This window comes from Oryzias melastigma, linkage group LG16 (assembly GCF_002922805.2).
Source record: "Oryzias melastigma strain HK-1 linkage group LG16, ASM292280v2, whole genome shotgun sequence".
Taxonomy (NCBI): Eukaryota; Metazoa; Chordata; class Actinopteri; order Beloniformes; family Adrianichthyidae; genus Oryzias; species Oryzias melastigma.
Window position 1 is genome coordinate 16,880,205 of NC_050527.1, and position 25,546 is coordinate 16,905,750.

General features: G+C 40.4%; 1 protein-coding gene across 1 annotated transcript in view; it reads right to left on the reverse strand.

Moving 5' to 3' along the window:
- The window catches only part of adgrb1a (adhesion G protein-coupled receptor B1a), a 112,329-nt gene that overhangs the window by 79,538 nt on the left and 7,245 nt on the right, over positions 1–25,546 (reverse strand). The window contains exons 6-14 of the mRNA XM_024268040.1: positions 23,649–23,813; positions 23,038–23,202; positions 22,855–22,956; positions 22,670–22,776; positions 22,289–22,483; positions 21,454–21,522; positions 17,976–18,084; positions 15,142–15,285; positions 4,639–4,714 (exon numbers count right to left, since the gene is read on the reverse strand). Coding sequence (XP_024123808.1) covers positions 4,639–4,714; positions 15,142–15,285; positions 17,976–18,084; positions 21,454–21,522; positions 22,289–22,483; positions 22,670–22,776; positions 22,855–22,956; positions 23,038–23,202; positions 23,649–23,813 — 1,132 coding nt within the window. The remainder of the gene's footprint in view (positions 1–4,638; positions 4,715–15,141; positions 15,286–17,975; positions 18,085–21,453; positions 21,523–22,288; positions 22,484–22,669; positions 22,777–22,854; positions 22,957–23,037; positions 23,203–23,648; positions 23,814–25,546) is intronic.

Consider the following 25,546-nt stretch of genomic DNA (forward strand, 5'->3'; position numbering starts at 1 on the left):
TGTTCTGAAATACAAATCATTACTTATGTTACTGCTCATTTGCCATGTATATGTATATTGTATCGAAGTATGAGGCAATAACTAAAACAACCCTACAAAAACCTTTTTTTAATCTTCAGAAACGTGCAATAAGGACTATTCATAATGCTGGATACAAACATGTTATTTCTTAGTTCTAAATTAATCAAATTTTCCTATTTAGTTTATTTCTATACAGCAAAACGTATCTATAAAGCTAACAATCAAGTATTACATCTTTTTATTCAGAAACAATTCAGACATGAGGATGGAGATTATTCACTTAAAACGACCAATAACTCAAACAGTTGGAGTATGTGTGTATCAGTGTGCGGGATTACACTGTGGAAGAGCCTTGGAAATCAATACAAATAAAGTTTGGACAACAAACTATCTACTAACAAAATTAAAGAGAAGCTGTTGTCAAAATCTAAGAATGAAAAACAAAAAATATGATTAACATTTCTTGATTGTGAAATGCTATTTGGGGAAGACAATTTATATGATTTGCAGGTGGAAAGAGGAAAAATGTAAAGTTACTGGCATTGTGCTGTTTTGTATAGATTTATTTACTGTGAATTATTTGAGTTACTGAAAAGAGCTATAAAGGGATATGCTTAAATAAGCGTTAGCTTCTGCCTATCCTCTTTTCAAACATGTTTTTATTGAATTCGGTTTGTGACTTTTTTTTAAAGGTGATTGCATTGATTTTTTTGTTGTAATGTTTTACATGTTTGAAAAAAATCAAAATCTCTGGAGGAAGCAATGTCACCGTCTGGCATAAAAGAACTTTAGCATCTGTTTTATAAAGTCTCTGAAAGATGACAGTCCATCATTTACCTAAAATGACTATCATTTGCTTTCAAGAACCTTCGTGCAGGAATGGCTCGTTGGAACATAAAGCATCACAATATCTAATTAAAACATTTTCCCCTCATCTAAACTGTGTTTATTTCATGTCTACTTCTCCTTTCTCCTCCAAATGTTGTGGTAATGTATTCAAACTCTTTGGAGGCTGCTTAAAATGGGTGGCTATTTTTACGTTTTGAACTGCATGTGGGATGAATTGTGATGAAAGACCCAATCAAGAAAAAAGTGAATTGCACCTGGAAGCACTAAGACCAAAGCTGGTAAAATATGCTCGGCGGCTCTTTGGCCGTTTCTTTTATTGTGTCCTCAATCCACAATCAAATTCTTGGCTTCCCAAAAACGCAATCAGTCAAGCTAAACTTTTATGTCGTTCGGTTTCTTCATACTCATCTCATTTTTCTTGAGGCAGCATCAATTTAAAAACAGGGGAGGGGTCACGGATGGAAACAACAAACGCATCCATGAGAACCCAAAGCAGGAAACAAGAAGTAAAGTGAAATATGAAAAATGGGGGGAGTGCTGGAGAAGGGGGTTGCCTCATCTCGTAGAAATGTCTTTGCCTTCTGAAAAGAGGTGGAGAGCAGCTTCTTTCCAGCTGCAGCGTCACGTGACACGCTGTGACCCCACAAGTTTCTAAACTCTGAATGTCAAATAGTTTTGTTCATACAGTCACTGCTAGACTGAGAGAATGTTAAGCATCACATTAGCAGAATGGCTGCTTAGCTCTTAAAGGATCATGTGGTGAGAGGCAGTCTGCTTTCAGAGGCTCCACATTTAAACTCCACAGAACTGCACTGGGACCAACCACTTCACCACACACAACTGTTGTAGGTGTGTGCGTAATGTACTGTTTTCAGTTTGCCAGTGCATATTTTAAACATGTAAAGTTGTATTGTCCACGTGCATCAGCACATTCTGGACTCTCAGATGTTCCTTAGAACAGAAATCAGAAGCCTTGTTTCCACTTAGCGGTCCGGTCTGGTTCGCTGTTTTGAGCATTTCCATTTTAAAATGGAATAGTACCGACCCGAACCTCTTGAGGACCCCCATTCATTGTAGGTCCATAGAAAAACAGAATGGGACGGTGGGGGCGGAAAGTGATGATGACATTAGAAAGCACCAGTATAGTGCTAAGCTAGCGGTTCCATTTTCCTCTTTACGGCGGTATTCTTCTTAGCTGCCCTTAATCTTTTTTCAAACAACATTAAATTCCTGATATACACGATGTACAAAAAGTAAAGACAGAAAAAGACGAGCAGCTTAATTACCTCTATTGTTGTTGGTTTTCTAGTCGTTGCACAACATTGACACGCTAGCGGTCTACACTACGCATGTGCCGTGAAAAAACAAACCATTCAGTGAGTGGAAACGCTCGCCAGAATTAACTGGACTATAGCGTACCACTCCTTACTGAACCGTACCATACCTGACCCTACCATACCGGACCGTATCATACCTGATCCTGCCATACCGGACCGTACCATACCTGACCCTACCATACCGGACCGTACCATACCTGACCCTACCATACCGGACCGTACCATACCTGACCCTACCATACCAGAACGCTCAGTGGAAACGAGGGTAGAGACTAGGGGTGTAACGATTCAGTCAAGCCACGATTCGATTTACAGTTTTAAAGTCACGATTTAGATTTTTTTTTTTCTCAACACAACAAATTAAAGGTATTTTAAGGCTATGTATGTTTTCTTTTTGCCCCTTACATCAAACTGTCTGTTTTCCTACTAACAGAAAGGATTCAATACAAATAAACAATTGTATATAATTATATTTGTATTTATAAAACTGAAATGATCAGTGAATAAAGTTGTGATGAAAATGTAACATTGTAAGGTGAGGAACAAATCTCAGCTTTGCTTGAATTTGCAATAATATTTGTGATTGCAAAATCCTGGGGGGAGTGACTTGTATGAAACTTTAAAATGTGAAGGAGCAGTGGGAATTTCCTAGGAGGGGGTGCAGATGAAGACCACGCAGCCCATCCACCACACACACACACACACACACACACAGGCGCACATGCTCAGTGAGTCTGCATGGAAAAATGTCATCTGCTCTGCATTTTTCTAATTTTAGGTAAACCGATGAAAATGTTGACGAGTTTGAATCGTTTTTTTCACCGATTCACGAGGAATCGTTAGATCCTTACAGAGAGTGATCCTCAGAAGTACCTGAGGCAGAAGCGGACTGTGGATAGTAACAGCAGGTTCTGACCTCCTGCTCAGCTGAGATTCAAAGCACCTCTGTACATTCAGGCACATTGTAAACGACTTTAAAACCTGAGCTAGAGGAAACCATATTGTGCTGCTCAAGGGAGTAGAATTGTGTCAAAGAAAAATGACTGACACCAATCCATAATGACTTTATCTTTGTGGCTTTGTGTCATTAACCATGAGAACTGGTAAACCTTGTGATTGGTTAACTGTGGAGGCACAAGCTAAAGTCAGAACTATTAGTGTGCAATACTTGAAAGTAGGCACATTTTCAAGCAGGTGCACAATACACATGTTTTAGTATTTATTGGAATCAGTAAATCTGTGTAAACACCTCAATTTTGGACCAGTCACAAGTTCTGGAACTGCGAGCAGATGAGAGTAAACAGCCAGAGTCCCACAAGTCTGGGCTCAACTGAGTGGAGAAAAGTCAGTGAGGCTGCAGTGACTGGTGTGCACGACTTGGCCTCATCTTTGGACCATCAAACTTTTTCATTGATCACCAGAAAGAAATGAAAAGAATGATAAAATAGAAACAGGAGCAGTCAGAGGTGAATTAGATGACATCCTCAATACTAGCCTTGCACTGTTGACTAGAAAGCAGTTCTGTGACTGGGTCAGGGCTGACGGCCTTCCAGACAAATACGGAGTCAAATAACAACCTCTTTGTGAAACCATTCTTCTTTTTTTACTGATGATATTGCAAAAACATTTATCAAATGAACAAGACACAGTTTTAGTCTCATACAGAAACAATGGGTCATGGTGTTAAAAATGGCCTAGAGGGAAAACCTTTCACTTAAATACAACACAGCAGGTGGAATAAGATTTGGTTTTAAGGAAAGGCAGATCTAGTTAGCAGAATTTTTTATTCTTATTATTGACAAATGCATGATCACAATGGAGGTGTTCAATGTTTTTATTTGTTGTCGCCCTTTTATTTCCTTTCCATAAATTCCATTCCATCAGTTTCCATAAATACAAAAACCTTAATTTTTATTTTTTATTGTTGACCTGATGTATTTCCAATTTCTGTCAAGTGTCTGTTAACTCAGTCGTGTTGTTTTTAGTGAGCTGCTGGTAGACTGTGGATCTCATTTTTGCTTCCCCTGACTCTGCTTTCACTGCGGTCACTACCTGAACAACAAACTTCCTTCCTTTTAGGTGTGAGTCATTGTACTTCTAGGCTCAAGTTGGAAATCTCACCTAAATCTGACAATTCAAACCTTTTATGCATCATGAATGTTTTCATTATTTACTAAGGAACTTGAAGGGTTTAGCAACTTCTCTCAGTTTGGTTCATTTTGGTTCATTTTGACACTTAGGTTAAGCTTGGTTTATTTTAGGTTATTGTTTATTGATTTGGTTAAATTTGGTTTGTTTTCACTTATTTTTTGTTAATTTTGTTTCAGTTAGGGTTCAACTAATTTCTGTTCAAGTGACAATGTAAGAATGTAAGGTTGAGGTAGAGATCAACACTGTGGGAAACGCATCTTAAACCTTGAGCCCCTCTTACCTCTGCAGAGACACAATGCTGCCCAGGTTTCTGTACAGAACGATGCCGGTCACAAAGGTGGAGGAGTCGTCTGCATCTGCATTGAAACAAAGACATGGGTGAAAACAGCAGCAAGGACACACTGGGTGAAAGTCCATCCAGTCGGCATTTAGAAGAGATTCTGCATGAACTGACAGCTTCAGCGTCAGTAAGAGCAGCAGGAGAATCAGGCTTCATCTACTGTGGCCCCCAACAGCTTCATCCAAGGGGGGTACCCTACATGACTATTCAACCATGAATACCGCCATATTCTGATTCACAGGCACTTAAGTCAACATTTTCACTTCCATTATGATATTACATAAAAATGCAGAAATAAAGCTGCTTTAACACAAACCTTGTGTGAATAGCAGCAGACAGTCATGGAGAACACTACATCTTTATGCTACACAGGAAAAGCTGAAATGTATACCTTTGCAAAATGAGCCAAACTGCTGAGTCAACATGACTGCATCAGTCATATTTTGGGACCTGAGCTTGGATAAGAATCCAGACTCCCTGTGTGTCCTGTCAAACCTCTGACAGTCACTTCAAAGGTGTTGTGGAGTCTTTGTGTTCACTGGAACAGGATTTTTGTCTGTGTGGGTTTGGACCGTTGAGCTCTGATGAAGGTCATCGTATTTTCCCAAAAGAACTTTTTTTGATTGCAGTCCTTTCTGATTACAGAGGATGTTTTTCAGGATGTGATTTGGTTGCATCCCTGGTGTTTAAATTGGTAAAAAGAGGGTGATTTGAAATGGATAGGATGGATAGCTTGCATGTCGACTGCACATCTGTGGCAGATAATGTATTGCAGGACTTCATTAGTGAGTGAGGTGACAATATGAATAAATTAATTTATTTCATAGAATAGGGACAGATATAAATACATAGAGGTAGTAGTAGTCCCATGTTCATACCAGAATGCTTATAGCCGAAACTAATTTGGAGCACTTGCCCCTAGATGGGCTTTTTACACAGGATAAAAGATGAACATTATCACTCAACTAACTATATGGAACATAAGAGGCAAGTTAACATCAAACCAAAACATAAAAAATATCTAGAACCTCTTAAATGTAATGTTCTTGTTCCAGCAGCTCTTTAGTTTGTAAAAAAAGAGGCACTGGTTTAGTCTAAACCAGTCTGTAACCTGCAGCTCCAGATCCACATGTGTCTCTTTAATCTCTCCATGGTGGCTCCTTAACCAAACATTATGTAAGTCATGGAGACTGCTGATCCAGACATGTCGACCATCAGAGTCAGCAGCTCCTGATAATGTCTGTCTAACCAAAACTACCTAAAGATAAACAAAGCCTGAAAACTAAGACTACCAAGATCCAAACTAAAATAACAAAACCCAGCAGAGTAAGACTGCTGAGGACAAAGAGGGGAGAAATAAATTATAAAAGAAAAATAAAATAGCATTTTTTTAAAGTAAGGATTACTTTATTATCATTTATTGAATTTTGATGAGTTAAATGTATAAATTGATGTCTGAGGTTCACATAGATGATAAACTATGTTACATCCTGTTGACCTGAAGACGTCTTGTTTGATCAACTCTACCTCCAGAATGAACAGATTTATATGCAAAGAAAAACTTTGGTAAAACGTTTGATCTTTTATGAGTTAAAAGCACAAATTATCTTATGCTGAACAATATTAATTACTAGCTGTCATTTTGAGAGATGCTAGGTTCTTTTTATATTTTTGCTTTTGTTCGTGCCAAAAGATAGACATAATTTATAACTATTATTTTTAAAAAAAGACAGTCATGAATGGAAATCCAAATTTCTCAAAGGCTAAAGTAAGACTATAGGGATCCTTCTAGGTTCTGATCAGCAGAAAACGAGTCCAAATGGGTCTTTTACTGTCAAAGGTTGCTGACTCCTGGTCTAAAGTATTAATCAAAGGCTATATGTGCTGTCCAGGTCAGTAAAAGATGAATTGGCCCTAATTAAAAAACCTGGATAGGAGGCTTCATATCCTCAGTAGATGACATACAAAGAGGATGTCTGCGCGCCATTATTGATCTGCAATGCTTAACGTGCTGCTGTTTTCTCTTCATCTTCCAGAAGGAACTCTGCACCATGAAAGGGAATCTGTCAAAACTGGACACTTGGCTTAAATGAAGCCACAATCTGTGATCAAATATTTCTCTCTGTTTGCAGAAATCACAGCAACATCCGCCAGGCCATCAGAAGACTTCTGCTTCAGCACATCATGCGGCAGACAGAGAGAACAGCAGCTCCCATCAGCAGGGCAGAAACATGTATGACATGAGGGGTTTGAGGAGGATGATGTTTGTGTGTTTTGCTCTTGATCTTGTTAGTTAACCCTAAAATATGTTCAACCAGGTTGTCAATGACTACTCCGGAGAGTTTGGAGAGTCCAGAGCCCATCATGCTGTCAGGTTTGGTGTCTCTTTAAGAGTACTTACAGTAGTAGCAGAGAAAATGTTCTCCTAAATGGAAGTTGCACTTTTATTTTATTTGATTTATTTTTATTTTAAGGTGACGCTGGATTAGTAAAGCTGCGATGTAAAATAAAACTCAATAAGCTCACATAATTGGGATGAAGTGTGCTTTTATTGTGTTAACTCAGGGCTCCTTGCTCTAGACTGGGGTGCCTTGAGCGGAAATTCTGACGACCTAAAACTTCTAATGGACATAACTGCTGAAGCAGGAACAGACGAACACCTGGGGCTCACATCGATCTGATTTATGAGACCAGGGCAAAAACAGAAGGAGAGGGAGAGGTTTTGCGGCGAAACGAGAGAAGATGTGTGCATTTTTCTGTCCTCAGGAGAGGATGATGATAGCAGGGACCCGTCCCCCAGAGAGAACGCTAAGCAGTACCGGTAGTGAGTTCCATCGTGGTAGGTGGAACTGATGAGCGTCGTTGCGGGAGAACCACGGAGGGTGCGCCACTGAAGGAGACAGACCCGCCAAGAAATGACAACGGGATTGATCCGAATAGCAGAGCTGATTCCCGCCTATTGAGTGTTTATATGAAAGTTTTTCCTACAGTCTATGTTACCGCCTCTGGACATTTTAAATGGACATGAGACTCTTCATGGTTGGTAGAGCCTCGAACTAATTCAGAATTAATTAAAAGACTCTGAATTAAGCTTAAGTAAACCCTCCAGGCTGTAGTATTCTGGTCCTGTATCCAGTTGGTCATAATCATTGTAGGTGGAAATGTTTTTTGTTTTTCTTTATCGCACCTTCTGACATGTTATTGTCAGGTACAGCGTTGAATTGTTTATCGTGGGGTTTTGTTCTAAAAATGACCCGTAGAGGTGAAATCTGCAAAGTGGGATTACAGAGAAGTTAGTAAAACTCCTCACTACACACTTTATTCACATTCATTAGACAGTTATTAAATGTCCACACTTTCCTCTCTTGTTTAAACTCTTAACAGTTCAACCCTTCATAGAAAATACGTCCAGTATATTAGAATGAAAAAAGAGATCTGCTTGAGGTTAAAGAAACTTTAGTCAACTGAAGGGTTCTGTAGAGGCACGCCATAGAAATGGACTAGATCTGAAAAAAAGTATGTGAAACTGTGTTGGAAAAATCCAGGAAACAGTGAAACTTTTGCTAAACACAGAACTTGTGCTTAAAATGTCACATGACATTAGGCGTAAAGTCCAAGTTAATTTCTGAATTTGTTTTTGCAATTTTTAAATGTATTAAAAACTTTCTCTCTAACTTTCTTTCTTTCTTTCTCTGTTGATAAATCATATAGATCAACACTTTTTCCCTGCACCATAAGAGGAACAACTTCTGTTTTGGTAGAGACCAACTTCCTCTTATAATGAATTGATCATTTATCCTTTGATAACATTCAGACCATGAAAATGTAAAGAAAGCTGCTCAGCCACACGGTGGCCACACATCTCTTTCAAGTGCCTCCTGAACGCCTCCCTGGGGGGGTTTGTGGGCGTGGTCTACCAGAGCCCCCATGGAAGACTCAGGACCGGTTGGATTGAGTCTCTGCTGGCCTGGGAATTCCCTGAAAAAATGAGCATGTGCACAGAAGCACGGTAAGGAAATAAACGATGGTGATTGTTACACCTGTTAAGGTGTGAAATCATCTTAACAGGTGTAACAATCACCTGTAAATAATCGCTACACCTGTTAAGAGCAGAGGTTCCAGACTTTTTCTTTATTCTGGATGATACTGGTAATGTTGAAAGCCAAGAAGCTGAAGTGAACAACTGGAATGACGATTTCACGCCACAGAAAAATGTGTCAAACAAGCAGAAAACTCCCAGGGAGAGTCAAAGGACAGCTTTGTGAGGTGATTAGAAAGACTGGCAGGAACTTGTGAATTTCAAGGCAGAGATTATTTCATTTGTGATGAAGTGACTGACAAGTGCACATCAAACACGTAGCACAGAGGGCTGCTGCGTGAGAAGGATTTTAAAATTGCAGAGAAATCACAGGAACCCTGCAGAGGCAGCAGATCAACAGGCTGCAAGAACGGAAAAGCGAACATAAATGTTGTGGAAAGAAAATTTTACAAAAAGGAGATAAAATAACACATTTGAGCCAAAGAACAATAAAGCCTCGTTTCCAGTCTGGTCTGGACCGGCCCAGACTGGACTTCTGACAGGTTTTATTACAAAATGGACCCATTAAGCAGGACCGACTACCATTTCTGTTCCCCCCATTGGGGGCGGAGCTTCTACCGTCACACGATGTAACCCATTTATTGGTGGAAAGGTTTTACGACAACAGCAAGCTTCCGACCAGCACTTTTCGCGACTCAAGATCCAGAATGAAAGTTTTGTCCTCTTTTCATCTGGATTTTTCTTTGCCACCAAAATCTTCTTGCAGAGAATAAAACATTCTTTACATACTGTATCCTGTTTATTTGTGGGGGTTGGGGACCGGAGATGCGCAGAATCCACCAAAAAATCCCCGTTTTCATCTCACCCGACCCCCACAGCCAAAGAATGTCCGTTATCGATCCAAACTCATTAAAGACACTTTTAAACATTTATTGAAGAACATTAGACTATTGCTTAACATAAAGAGTTTTTTTCTCTTTTTAATGACGCTGTAGTCGTACCGTTTTGACGCACAGCTACGTCATCGGTCTACATCAAGCATGCGCTTTGATGGTCCAACGCTCAATGGAAACACTCACTTGAACTGAACCGGACCATTCTAAACCGGACAAGAGGAGACTGGTCTGGTCCGTACCGCTCAGTGGAAACGAGGCATCAGTGATGAACACACAATGAAATGCTCCAGCTGTGAAAGATTAGGACACTTCACTCAATATAGTACACTGCAAAAATGTGTAAGACAAAGATTACACATGAGGTTAAAGAGTTGTTCCCACAGAAATTCAGAGAGCACTGAGCTAGTGAAGATAATCCTCTGAAGGTAATGTTAAGCTACAGAAACCAAGGAATCAAATATTTCCATTTGGTTCTGAGAGAGCACCCAGGTAAAGGTGTTTTCTCTGCTAACTTTAAAGCCAAAGAGATATCAGAAGACAAGTTGTCTATGCTTAAGTAGTGCAAGGGTTAGGCTGACATACTGCTATTAAGTTGGGGCTTCTACACATAGGTGAACTGAGTTCAGCAAAATGTAGTTACATTATTCACTACAGAGCTTTAAAGGTGGATGATCAGCCTATCGTAGCACTTCTCATTGTGTCACATGCAGTTGCTATGAATGAAACTTCCAGAACTCTTATACTTCCATCTACATCTAAAAACATGATGTTGCTGTTCGGATGACTGATGCTGTGAGGAAGGAGTAGGGCTGACAGACACAGATCAGCAAAGAAAGTCAGGTGAAACAAACTGAGTACTGTTATTCCAGCAAACGCAAAACAAACTCCCAACACGGTCTGACCCTGAACTCTCCACTACTATAGGACAGGTCAATGCTGTGTGTCCCTAAATCTGCTGCTGCAATTCCTGATGTCCCAGCAGGACTGTCGACCTCAGAGTCAGAAAGATTCCAACAGACCATATGGACTTAACATTAAGGTTATAAAGAAAACGTTTGATAAAACAGTGTAAAAAAGAAGGTTTATTGTCATGGTTAAAGTTGTGTACATTTTGAATTAAGTACCTTTTGAAAATAAGCTTGAAATGAGAATAATGTTATTAATATTGACCAATGGACTCGTCACAGATACATAACAGATTTTGCATTTTAAAGTAATTAAACTTGACCAAAATCTCATATGAGCAAGTGGAATTGTACCATACTTTGTGTAATGTTGGAAAAATCCAAACAATAATAAAAAATAAATCAATTAAACTTGAGAAAATGTATTATTTTGGAACTATTAACTTAACATCAATGCTTCAAATTGTAAATTAAGGCCAATAGTAACAGTCTTATTATATGTTGTATTTAGACAGTGATTGCATTTTTTTGTTAATTTTTGTTTTTATGGTTGTAATGCAACAAACAGCTATTACTCAGTCATTCTATTTGTCAGAATTGCCACTCTTGCCCTGATACACTTTTTTCATCCTCATTAATCCTCATTTTTGATGATTTTTTTTAAATGAAAAATAATCTGTTTAACTGAATTTGATAATAGATCTGCATATGCAATGACAAAGTCTAAAATAGTGTTATATCTACATACATACTCATAACCTAAATCTATGTTGGAAAGATTTAAGTATCTGATCTTAAATTTTGAACCGGATAATAAGACACGTAAAGGACAATGGTATCATCGAGCCAGGGTGGGATTATATAGATCACTTCCTTCCACTCCATTTCAGGGAATCTATCTTTTATTGTTTGACATGTCTTCATGGATGTAAACTTGTGATAATTGATCGTACTGCACATGATTTTTTTTTTTTTATATTATTGTTTGAAATAAATCATTTCTAATCTAATCTAATTTTTTTCTTTATCGCAAGTTATTAAAGTTATAAACTGACCAATCAGATGCCTCAGTAAAAGCATTTGGTGTCTGCTGGCCCCGCCTCCAACCTTGGATTAACAGATATTCTCCTGAGCCGCTTTCACTGTGTGGACTTTAAACAAGCTCACTGTTGATTGGTGACGGTAGTTGCCATAGAAACGTTGACTCAGACCGACTCAGACCAATCGCTGTCATATGAGTGCATCATGGCGATTCTCGTATTGTGAAAAAAATGGCGGCTAAAATGGCTTCATTTTGCTGGAGCTGGAAGGAGGCCTTTTCTACTGGTGACATCACATTCACCCTGCCCACTTCTACATATACAGTCAATGGGTAAACCTTGAGAACCGGGCCTGAAGACCACCGGCTCTAAGCAGTTACTTTAAACTGAAGTCAGAGAAACGGATAAATAAAGAAGCATGTTTAAAGTAGTGGAAACAAGCCTGGGCAGAGTGCAGATAAGGTGTGTGTGGGCTGGTGGTGGTGGTGGGGGGCGACGGTGCAGTCTTTGAAATACTTTTCCCTGCTGCTCAGAAAACTACCTCTAATTGCACCTGATTGGCTCCTGCTGGCTCCTGATTAGGAGTGATGGGCTCATTAGCATAGTAGCAGTGCCTGGCACCTTTTAACGGTCAAAGACATTGTGACTGATAGAAAGGTCTGTTGCTCCTTAAAACTGTGGTTCTGGCATCAGGAGGCAGGAAGGATGCAAACGCTTCTGGGTTTCATGGCTCCTCACTTAACACGGCTTACTAATTCTCTCTTCTGCTTCAAGCGAGGAAGGCAGTTTTCTCAGGTTATCCAACAGAACGAAGAGCTCCTTCCCAGGAAAAGCATTGGAAAGCTGTCTTAGGCCCATCCTCTTTCCTTTGTAAAGGGCTAGGAAAATATTCCTCTGTGCGAGAATGAGAGAGTGCAATATGATAATGTTTTAAAAGTAAAGAAAGACAAAAGTTTGTCAATAAAAATGAAGGTAAAGGTGATAATCCTGGTATTCTGTCTGTGTGGAGGCAGGAAAATTGCTATAAATCCTAAGCTGCAATATTCAACAACTGTAACTCTTCAATGCAACTAATGTAATTACAGTGGCTGGACTTACACTGATAGTCAACACTTGTTAGTAGTGAAGTGTTCACACACTCGGCATAAATCAGCTGATTGTGTCGTGGAGAAAAGCAGCAGCACTTTACGTTAGTAAATGTGAAGCATGTTGGGGTAAAGCCAGTAATAATGTGCCTGCTAATGCAATTGACGGTTGTGACAACAAACATTATTGAGAACTATGTTGCAAATAAAGTAACACAAAAAGATAAATTGAAGAAGTATTTGTTCTGAAACTTTCAGATTTGTAAATTACACATTCTTCACATAGAAAACGACAGAAAAGCAGCTGTTTTAACCCTCTTGCTCTCTTATGGGGTCCAGATGACCCCACCCTTATACTGATGTGTGCAAAGGTGGAGAGGGTTTTATGTCTGCCACAGGCACCAGTGAAGATGAAAAATCATTCAATAAAAAGTTCAGTGTGCTGTCTTGTGGGGTCCAGATGACCCCACCCCCAACATCAGGATAGCACCATGGTTACAAACACCTACAACAAATATGTCTCCAACCCCTGAGCTTGTCCCCATGATCCAGTAGATTTTAAAAGTGCTATGAAACCTTGATTTGCTCTTTCCTGCTGCTCACTTCCCAGATCTGGACTTTTTCTCATCTGTTCAGGTTTTGTTTACAGCTGGTTTTGGTTTGTAATTATCTCAGCTGTTTACTGACGCCCTGTGAAACCACAGGCTGATGTAGTCTATCAGCCTGTGGTTTCAGCTGCAGCTGCACAGCGCTGTGGTGATGAGGCTGTGGTTCAAATCTCTCTGTGGGTTCTTCCTACCCATGACACTGGTTAAGAGGTACCAGCAAGGTAGTTCAGCGAACCCCGACTCTGGGCTCTGAAACCACCAGTTTGAAATCAGAATTTGGAATATCTTCTCTGGAGTTTTGCTGGCTGCAAGGTGGGTGCTGGACCACCTGTGGTACCTACCACCTTGTAGGTACCATACTGGCTATTTTCTCAGTTGACTAAATTACAGTTTTCCTTCAAAGTAAAGGTCACCATCACCTCTGTTTTTTAGGGGGGAGTTGAAGGCTTGAATGTGAACGCTAGAGGATTCTCCCACTTATGAGGTCAGTGACGGTGAAGGCAGAGGCGGGGGGGGCGGCGCTGCCGGGATCTGACTGTAGGTTGTGTTCAAACTAAAGAGTGATCACACTTAACATATACTCATTTAAATGAGCTTCTCTTAAAGTCTTGATGTGACTCTATTGTTCTCATTGTTGAATTGCTTTTGTAAAAGGACTGTAGTACGGTGGCTGACACGGCTCACAAATGCAAAAGCGACAACACAACGGGAAAAGCCGAACCACAATGACAAAAGCCACAACACAACAGAAATGACTCTCAACTGAAATAAAAGAATGACTAATAAAAAAACTGGGAGGATCGTTTTGCCCCTGGCTCTCTGTTAGCCGGACAGTGAACCTCCAGTTTATCTGAGCTAAAGCAGATCCGTAGTTTGTCCGCTGGAGACAGAGCAGACTGAACAGTCTCGCTGAGTCAACATTTTCACTTCACTTTTACAAAAACTTATGACTCAGCTGAGCAGCAAACAGGCCTCTACCAACGTGAATCTGACCGTGTGGCAGCTTTCCTTTTAAACTCCTGCTAAAATGAAAAGTTAATCTATTCCATCTTTTCCTATTGCTCTTGTCTGATGCTGCTACAGAGATCCAGTTCAGTTATTCCTCCATGGCATTTTTCCTGCAAACTGATTCTCCATCAGAATTTATGTTGACGTTTTTTGTTTTTTTTTTACTGGAGGGGTGTCACTGTCTTGAAGTAGGACTGAAAATCAAGATGTAAATCAAAGTGTCAGCAGATGTTTCCACATCACAGACATGAAGCAGCACAGCAGCCCCCCACCATTCAGCAGTAATGGCACCAAAGGGAACCCTGCTCCTCCTCTTCATCAGGAAATCAGAGCTCCACATACATTAATACATTATCCTGAACATCTTCAGAGTTGAATCAATGTAAAATGGAGTTAAAAATGTATAAATAAAACTTTATTTGTGATCAATTAAAGCTGGTGGTAAAGTGGTAAAAGCATTGATTTATCATTCAGAAGGTAATCTAGAACTTGAGTCTGCTGTTTTGTTGTTCACTGACACCATATTTTTCCAGCAGATTGGTTTAGTGTAGAAAAATCTCCTGAAAATCTGAAAGTCATTGTGTGGTACAACAGCCAAACTGCAGGTGATTGAAAACGATGTTGGTGTCTGCCAGCAGGTTTCATACGCAACATTAAATAGAGGCGCTTATCTGAGCAGGGAGCTCGGCTCTGCAGATTAATGACCGTGAACCCTGTTTTACAAATCAAAAAGGATGTTTCTCTTTTGTTTTATGTCTTTATCTCAAACATCCAGAGGACTCGTGCAAAGAAGCGCCCCGCGCAGCCTTGGCTTGAGCAGCAGGCGGAGCTGTGGACCACAGTGTTACCTGCTGACTCTCACCTGGCTTTCCTGTGGATAAGATGTTCTTCGGGATGTTGGCTCTGTCCTCGGAGCTCCGGGCCCAGTCCACGTTGCCCCTCCAGCCCTTCATGGGGAAGGTGATGTCTGCGTGACCCATCACAGGCCGCTTGTGAATGCTCAAAACTGAAAACAAGCAGATAGATGGAATATTTACTTCATGTTGCACACCTGTAACATATGGACAGGGTGTTGCCTGTGACTCCATTGGATGTGTTGTTGTTTATATAAGTTTGCATTTTGACCAGAGTTGGTTTCCTTAATATTTTTTAATAGTTTGTTTCAAAACCAAGCTAACAAAAACAGACAGGAAACACGACTGAAAGCTGCCGTTACAGAGAAATAAAGACCGCCTTTAGGTTTAGTCGAGATTCTGCTCCCAGATCTGCATCAAAATCCCACAACAGCAAATGAGATCTGATGTTTGCAGCAGAAAACAGATGAACACATGAGAGCGAGCAGAGAGCACACGGAGGGAAAGAGCAGAAACTTTCTCAGGATGGAAACAAATGCAACCACCACAGTTTAGTATTAAACAATTCAGGCCAACATTTAACAGCAGATTTTGCTGTCTACCTCTACAACACAAAAAGCATGAACATTAAAAAAGTTAACAACCTTAAAATAAACATTTGTATACATTTTGAGATCTTTGGTAGTACTCAGTACTTTCCTTTAAGCATCAGCAACTAAATGCATCCCACACCGGGTTCACACTGCACACAAAAATGCTGCAAAGTGGAGTGCGCGTGGAATCCACTTCACCTTCAGTTCCCACCAGAAGGATATTTTTCCGTGATGGTCGACAGGCGCTTCTGCTCAGCTGTGGTTATTTACAGCTTCTACAATGAATTTCACATCGTTCATTTTGCCACCAACTGCTCTCTGCCTCCCTCTCACTGATTGTGTTTTTAGACACCCAAAAGCACCCCCCCCCGCTCCGTAGTCGGACCGCTACCTTGATCTGTGTTTTTCAGTCACGTGACTCCTCCAGTTCATCACAAAAACTCAGACAACTCAAGATGCTTGAATGAAATGTTTGTTTCCGAAGAAGCTGTGGAAATTTCCCAGGAGGGAGTGCAGTTGAAGAGCACACCAGCCTGTCCACTACGCACACACTCACACACAGGTAGCCTGCATGGAGAAAGGGCATCAGCTGACTCAATAGTAGCTCGGAAATATCCTAATAATTGCGAAGGATGATTATCATCCAGAGCAGGTGGTATTATGGAAGAAACTGGCAAATTCTGGATAGAGACGACCTCTCACACTTAACTGATGGAGGAGGAAGCATGCGCTTTTTTCAAGGGGCCAAACCATGATTTTCTTAAGGCTTTTAAGGGGGTGACACAGAGAGAGGATTCCCGGATTAAGCATATAAGGGGAGAATCCTGTATTTTCATCTCTACAGTCTGTTTAGATACAAAAATATGATCACATCTTTCAATCGTGTTTTTTTTTTTTATTGTGAAAAATGTGTTATATTTTGAAAATTGACCAGATTTTTGTGCCTGGCGTAACTTCCTGACAAAATTGATGTGTGTTGCTTGCGGCTCGGGCAATAAATGGATCAGACGTCGAATCGATCGCTGCACTGCGCAAGCTGGCCGCGGAGGATCGCGGTGCTTCGTGTCTGGTGGGATTTACACCATGGGCTAACAAGGGCGCCGAATGGAAGCGGCCTCCGTTCTGCTGCGCTTCCGCGTGCGGTGTGAACCCGGCGTTAAGGTGGACTGATAAAGAAACGTTTATTCCTGTGCATGAATTTTTGGACATTTTTGACGCGTTAGAATAAATTTCTTGCTTTTTTTTTCTTTTTAACATGATCAGCACCCTTATTGTGTGTTTTTTCTGGTGTCGGAGCATTTCAGATTAGCAAAACTCCCTTCTGGATTCGAAAGGTTTGTGTAATCTAATCTAATTATGGGGTGTGATAACAAAACAGCACACATGACATCAGCAATGACCCAAATAAAGCAAAAACCTCCTAAAGAGACAGGGAAAACTGCTTGAGCTTTGTTCAGTCAACCTCAGGAAACAACAAACCAGGAGATCTGCACAGAAGATCTGTCCATTCTCATGTTTGTGGAGCTGAACAATGTAGTCAAATACTGCGTGCTTATGTGAAAATGATCCTCCTGTGATCATGAATCAGTGTTGAAGAGTTGACGAGACATTCATATAAACGCATGTATTTTTTATGGTTTATAGAGAGGAGAAGCTTAAACGTCAGAAACTGGTTCAGTTTGTTTTCTCACACGTTGGTTGATCCTAGAGCTTTGTGTGCATGTTTGTGTTCAGTCCTCTGATAATCCCACCAGGTCATTACAGCTGTTAGTGCTGCATTGATTGATAAATGAGCACGTATTTCTGCTGCTCATCGTCATTGTTTCATTTCCCTTCTAATATTTTATTGATTTCATCTTCTTCTTTGGGTTATTTTCCTTTTTTTTGTTAAAGTTCTGGTTCTCCTGGACTTGGGTCTTGTCAAAAACCTCCTCCTTACGCTCTCCTCTGGCTTTGCTTTTACTTGCTGTGTGGGGGGAGAAAGGTTACCCTCCCCAGGGAATATCTGCTGGTTTGTGGCTTGGATCTGAGAGCTCTGGTGTGACCTCCAGTCTTCCCAGTTAGAGGCTAAACCTCAGAGCAGAGAGCCTCTGAAGGCCACCATAGATTTCCTTTTATCATTTGCAAGGAAACAAAACAGGTTGAGGAAATTTCAGCTGCTGAACTAAATAGCAGCTGATAAAGAGGAGAAAATGTGTGAAAAGTTGTTTTAAGAACAGACAGCGCTCAGGGAGGAAGATAAGACTGACCCAGGTTATCGGTGACTTCATACATGTCTTGAAAGTCTTTCATCCTGAGGCCAATGACATCCACAAAGTCCTCCAGCAGCCGGAACAGCTCTTTGATGCTGGGCCCCAGCTGAGGAGACACACAGGCACAGAAAACACGTGATGGACCAGCATGGAACCCCACCGTTTCCTCCCAGTCACAAACAACGTCAGCTTTGGAACTTTCTTCCTTCGGTGTTCATGCAAAATCTTTTTACAAGTGGTAATGTACGGAAAGAAAACAGACTCACCCCGATTTGTGTGTATGTGTATTCTTGGTTTGTATCTCATACAATACATTTGTGCATAAGTACAAAAATTGCTAAATTAAAAAAATACAATTTACACTTTACACATGCACAAGTTAAAATTACAACAGTAATGCTTCTGCCTGCCACCTTTCAAACATGGATTTAAGACACAGTTTACTCATTGTCAATTGTGCTAGTACAGATGTGACTCTAACGTATATAAATCAACATGCTTGAATAAACAACATAAAAATGAAAACAAATAAAACAAAATCCGCTTGAAACTAATTACACATACAAATCTTTAAAAATTACACACAAATCACTTGTTACGCTCAAATCTGAGGGGAAACTCTTTTAATGTGTCCAAGATTTGTGCGTAAGTGATGCATTTAAATGCTGCTAGACAGCTGGGTCATCAGAGTTTTCTTATCCGCCGCTTTGAACTTAGATTGTGAATAATATCAGGTGAAACTTGACATTTTCCAAATCAGATTTGTGCATAACTGTGGTTTCGTATGTGCGTAACAAGCGATTCACGCGTAATTTTTTAAAGATTTGCGTGTGTAATTAGTCTGGAGTTGTTTTAATTTTAATTTGAACATGTGTAAATTGTATTTTGGATTTAATTTAATTCAGTAATTTTTGTACTATGCATATAATGTATTAAATGAGTTGCAAATCAAGAATTATGCACGCACAAATCGGGGTGAGTGTATTTTCTCTCCATAGTAATACAAGCATAAAAAGATATTTTTAGGATTTTAAATGTAGATGCTCATGTGTTTGTTCCTCCGTCATCGTCAAGGTGATGATCATCATCACGTTTCCCATAACTTCTGATTTGGCAAATAAATAATAGATTTTAAAAGAAGATGTAATAAAAACATGTTTTGCTCGGTAAGTTGAAGCTTCAGAACTTAATAGCAACAAGCTGTAGGCGTTCCTCACAGTCAGAGCTGTAGCCGAGATACGATCAGCTGCTGACTGCTTCTGCCTCTCTGCGGCCTCGGGGAAAAACCCAGGTCCTTCCTGATCCATTTTTGGCCTTCTGATATTATACCTCTGCTTTTTAATCTCAGCCACATTAAAAGTGAGATTGATTTTACCCCAGAGAAACGAAAGAGCAGCCTGGCAGGTTAGAAGGTAGGCTCTAGAAAACACAGCATTTGGAAAACAAAGAGGAAAAAGCTGTTATTAAAACTACCCTGGAAAAGCTCTCACTTCACTTCAGTAACAGGAATATGATCAGGGCCGGCAATGGGAAGGCTTCTTTTTTAAAGTCAAGATTCCTCCAGTGCAGAAATGGTCTCTTAGAAGAGCTATTAGTTCCTTTGGTGCAGGGAGACACACCTGAGAGGAGGTGTGACACTGTCCTGTATGACGAGCAGGTGCAGCAGAGGGGGGCGTGGTCATTTCAGCCGGAGACTCATCTGCTAGTTTGATTTCATGCCCGTGTGAAATTCCCTAAAGGCTGATGGTCCGCTCCTGCATCTGCCACACTGATCTAAACAACAACTAAAGGAACTGCACTTGGACTAATAAAGTATTGATAATTATAAATGAGAACCAGACCTATTGGTAACAAAAAAAAGTTTGAGTAAATCATAAAAATAAGGTTGGAATGACATAAATTCACTTCTTCCCATTCATTTTCAAGCAATGTTTCAAACTCTATTTAACAAATTTCATATGTAATGGATTCTGTAAGTCATGCTCAATATGTATTAATATAACTATGTCAGTTTATGGTGAAGAGTAATTATAACTAGTCTAGATATATAACATTACCTCCGATAATGCAAGTGTGAGTGTTGTAAGCTGAATGTGGCTGCTGAGGATGCTGAAACTGATCGCTAAAAATGTTGAAACTGATCGCTAAAAATGTTGAAACTGATCGCTAAAAATGTTGAAACTGATCGCTAAAAATGCCCAAGCTGAGAGCTGAAACGCTGAAGCTGAAAGCTTGCCAAAATATTAGCTAAATGCAAAAATAGAGAAAAAGATGTGAAAAAATGTTTGATTTTTGCCAAAACAGCTAACATAATGCTAAAATATTAACTAGACTCCAAGTTTGCCAAAATAACTTAAAAAAAAAATCAAAATTTAACAGAACAGCTAGCATAATGCTAAAATATTAGCTTAACTCCATATTTGCCTAAAGAACTAGAAAAATGTCTAAATTAGCCAAAAACAGCTAGCATGTTGCTACATTAACCCTTTAACACTGTGGATCAGGGGTGTTCGATGTGTTTGATTGCCTTTCTTTCTTCCACCTGCACCTGTGCTTGATTGTCACTCCCTCCTCTATAAGTCACCATTTCTCCTGCCAACACTGCTAGATCGTCTTGTGTGCTTTCGAGGGTCACTAGCCCTCTAGCCTTCTCAGTAGCATTATGTGTAGAAATAAAACTACATCTATTTGGATCCATTCTGTGTCCTGCGTTTGTGTCTGTGCCCAGATCCTGACAAGCTCCAGTATTTACGTTCTTTGATTTACTGTAACTTTTCCACTATTAACACAATCAAAGTAATTCCAGCAGATTCTGAGGAGAAAAGTGGAGTGAGCCGAAAAGTTACAGTATGTTAAAGATTTTGTGTTTAAGTGACACCTCAGGTGTTAAAGGGTTAAAAGCTAAATTCCAAATTACCCTAAAATACCCAGTAGTTCTGAAGATTTGGTGTATCTAACTAAAAGTTTACAGAATTTTACAAGTTTCAATGGGTTTTTGAAGAATTTCCTAAGGGGCATATTTTGCTCAATACTTCAAAAACTTCATATGAATACCGAGAGTATAAGCAGCAATGTTTTGAATGATGTGAACGTTTTGATACCAAGATTGCTGAAACTGCTAAGAAAGTGTGATTGAGTTTATACTTGCCAAAAAAACGTATGGACAGGAGCAGAAGAATCACTACTGAATGCTGCAATGACACCATTCACATGTTTGGGGATTTTTATAAATGGATATTTATGTTTTTGCACACACAGTATATGGGTTGAGTGTGGATTTCTTTATCTTCCTTTATTTTCCAATTAATTTATGACTAACTGTCTTCATTAGGTTGGATTTACCTCTACATTGTTTTTCTGTTTTGATTGCTTGAAATAAACCAGCTCCAACAACGTGTCCCTCAGCATCGCTGTCCTCTCCGACACAGATGGTAATTAAAGACGGAGATGGCTGCAGAAGCAGAGTGATACTAACCAGCTGTGCCTCCTCCCATCTCTCCCTGTTCTCCTCCATCAGCAGATTGCTGACCGACTGCACAAAGTTCTGGAAAAAAGAGAAGATTTCATGTCTGAAATATGGACAACTTCTCATATTCTTTCATTTAAAAGCCACATTCAAACATTTTCATACATCCATGAAACACTAAAGCTGTTGTCTGTGCTGGTCATATTACTTTTTTATGGATGGAAGGTGCCCCATGTTCAAACTGCAGAAGGAATAATGGCCTGGCTTACTGACCATTGACTGTATAAGTAGGAACTGGACTGATCAACCCCTCCCCTCCTCTCCTGTTCCAAACAAGAATCGGTTGCAATATGTCGGTAGACGTATCAGGAAGTGACGGAGAATGCTCTGGCCTGATTTTGTGAGAGCTGGAGGTTAGGCATTTCCTTTGGGGGACCTTGGCACTTGTTATGTCCAGTTATTACTTATACAGTCAATGTCACTGACTGACAAACAAGGCCACGTTCTGCCTTCATGCACATAAATACATCTTCCAGTCCACTATCCACAGTCCTCAGTTTAATCAGCTGTCCACACCAAAGCATGTGACTTCAGGACCAGTATTGTCCTCCAGCAGGAAGTGGCCTATGCCATATTTTCTAAGAAGCCGGACAAACATCTAGTGACCCATAGAAGGATGTGTTCACTTTATTTAAGAAGAAGTTTCAAAGCACAAAAAAGTATGTCTGAAATTGTAAATAAGTGAAACTTTTGCGTTTAAAGTTAATTTTTCAGAGAGAAATCTAAACAAGTCCATTCCTCCAACGGTTGGGACAGTTCCAGCACAGGCCGATCCACAGCGTACCCTCATATCCGCGCTGCTGGGGCTGTAGTACGCCCTCCTGAAGATCTCCGTCATGTTCTTCAGCACGTCCAGGATGGCCAGCAAATCTCCGCTGTAGCTGGTTCCGTCGCTGGAAATGACCTTCAGCTTGGTCATGACTTCTGACACGCCCTCTCCTGCCAGGCCGCGCTGCGCTTTGGACAGGTGTTCTCGAGTCTGATGGAGAATACAAAGTATTCTTCTTGTTAAAGGACTGATTTTAAATAGTGTTGGGAAAATTACCATCTCTAAACAATGATTCTACAAAACAATGCAAACTCATTCCTATCAAAAGTTGTTCAAATAAACAGCAGCCAAAGCTCTGCTGTTTACATCGCAGCGTGGTGTAAAGGTGGAGCTCACCAAGGTTTGTATACTGCGATAGTCGTTGGAGATGCACTTCATATACGTTGGATTCTCCCAGTAGGCAATGCCCTCCTCATCCAGGGTGCAGCGGCGGAGGATGAGACCTGGGGGGCACACATGAGCGGGTTTGACCAAAGCCCAGCTGGCTGTTTCTAACTCCTCTGTGGGCATGGGGTACTCACCCACGGCGTTGGGGGGACAGCGGACTGCTGCGGTTTCCCCGGCAGGAGTCATCTTCCACACAACGTTGGAAAAATTATCTTCACTGCAGATTTCATGGGGTTCTGCCCACAAATAAGGAAGTACAGCAAACAGAATGAGGGCATGTGTCTGAAGGAACTCCTGCTGTGGTTGCATCCACACACCTGGACACCTCTTTTCGTTACAGGTGCGGACCTCTTCTCGTTCTCCAGGACACGCCTGTCCTCCAAAGAAGGGGCCGTAGCAGATCCTGTTTCTCTGCTGCCTCCCTCCACCACAAGTCTTAGTGCAACTTGACCACAAGGACCAAGGCTGCCATTTACCGTCCACTGAAACGTAAAAGCAACAGATGTTTGACCCAAACGAGTTGATAAATCAAATGTACAACCATACAGGTCCTTCCAAACTGAAGACAGCAATAACAAACATTAAAAAAAATGTCAACAGCAAACATTTTCAAAAAATATCAGAATTATTTCCAGGCTTTGAGACAGTGAAGAGTTTGTCATAAATTGGTCTTTTCAAGGATACCCTTTTTTCAGGGTTTGCTAAAATACGTTGACAGTAATTTTACAGCTGATGTTTCTGAGCCTGTGGTCAGGTCAGGGATGGAGCTGCTGACCTCCCAGGAACAAAGCTTTGTGCAGTTTCCAATGCACTACAGCATCAGAGCTTACAGTCAATCCTAAGTAAAATCTTGAGTGAATAAATTTAGCTTCCCTTGATGTCTGACGTGCAGCTGAGCTGTGGGATGAGCTGGCTACGGTTCTCATACCTGGACACTCCCCGAGATAGCAGTCGATGGTCTCCAGCCACTCTCCTCTGCACTCAGAGCCTCCGTACGAGGGAGCGTTGCACTGCCGGGTCCTCTTCATGGTCCCGTTGGAACAGGTAGCAGAGCAGAAGCTCCAGCTGGACCACTCGTTCCATGATCCATCCACTGAGGCCCGCCAGGCACAGAAACCACAAAGACAACACAAACCTCAACACAAACTTCAACGTGGTCTCCGGGAGTGTCAGATAGCACTAATAGAAGTTAACCTGTGAATTAAATACATTGGGATCTGAATATTTAGATGTATGATCAGTAGACTCTGATTCACTGCAGCATCATTTATTTTCATCTGTTAATCTATGCATTTATTGGGATTGTGGTGTTAAAAGATACATAGATACATGTGTTTCTGTTTATCATTTGGAGGACTGACTGATGCTTTGTGTGGCTGATCTGATTTGCATTCTGAAGAAGAATACACACTTCTCCTCTTTCCTAATGCAGCACGGACCTGAAGTTTCAGCTTCTGATCAGATTATGCATAGCTAAGCTAATTGACCTGGTAACGGCTTTCTTCCAGTCAACTTTCCTCCTGCACCGTTTTCAGGCAGGATGCACCTGCCTTTACCGACACAGTATCTTTCATTTGAAATGTCTGACTTGCTTGTCCTGAAAGGTCAGAGGTCAGAGGAATCCTGCTGCTGATGACAGTGCTCTTTTTTCTGTTTGGTATTTCACCAGTCAGTGAGAATGTATGAAGGCACAGACAGCCTGGGCAGGTCTGTGAAGGTGACGGTATGTGTTTGCTCTTCATGCTGTTCATGCTGGATGTCATCGGGGGGCAATATATTGGACCATTTAGAAATAATTAGGTGCTAACAGGATGCTCTGTCTGTATTATCAGTACTTCACTATGATCTATGAGCTATGATCCAGGGATGCAGTTCCAGACTTGACGGTTGTTCAGTTAACAACAAATACTTCAGTGGGCAAAATATTGTGCATAAAGTTGTATTGATAAATGGTAATAAAGCCAAAACTGTGTCTTATCTAATTACTGAAATATTTAAAGTTGATTTTGCAAAGAGCACTAGATTAGTGAGTTGCTGCCTTAAGGTGCATTAACACCGAGTCCGATTCGAGCGACAAATTCGTGTGGCCTGTCCCTCTTTTGCCCCGCCGCAAATTTGCTGCTTTGCTGTTCTTGAGTTTGACACCGCGGCCAAATGTAAAAGGAGCTACAAGCCAAAGTTTTAATGCTGACATGAAGCCGTGTCTGTGTAAATGTCATATATAAATATATATACAATATACGCTGTATATGTATAGTATGTACACTCACACTATACATATTGGGGCTGTGGATCAGTGCTTAGGTGGCGATCCAATTCGATTCACGAATCAAGCTCAATGATTCACGAATTGAACCACGATTCTTACTTTTTATTATAATGTTTATTATATGTCTATTTACTGGATGGATGAAATTTTTAATTATTTGTATCTAATCATCATTTATACCTTTATTTAGAACAGGAGAACAGAATGAACTAAACTGATAAAAAATAAAACACAAAGATTCAGATAGAAAGAAATTTAGTTTGTTATTTTAAACTTTTTTTTTGTCAATCTTGTAGTAACATAAACATAAAAAGGATAAAAATCGCTGCTGTTTTGGATCATTTAACAACAGAATCTGAAAATGTTATCCCCAGTTTTCTATCCTCAAAGTTCATCTTTCAGCAGTGTGAGGCTTTTTCTTCAGAATAAGATGGAGTTTCGTTAATTGCGTCAAATGTTGAAGAGTAACCATAACCAAAAGAATGTAAACACTGGAGCTAAAGCTCCGATGTTAAAGCTAATTCATTGTTTCAGAAGTTATGTCTGTGAGCAGAACT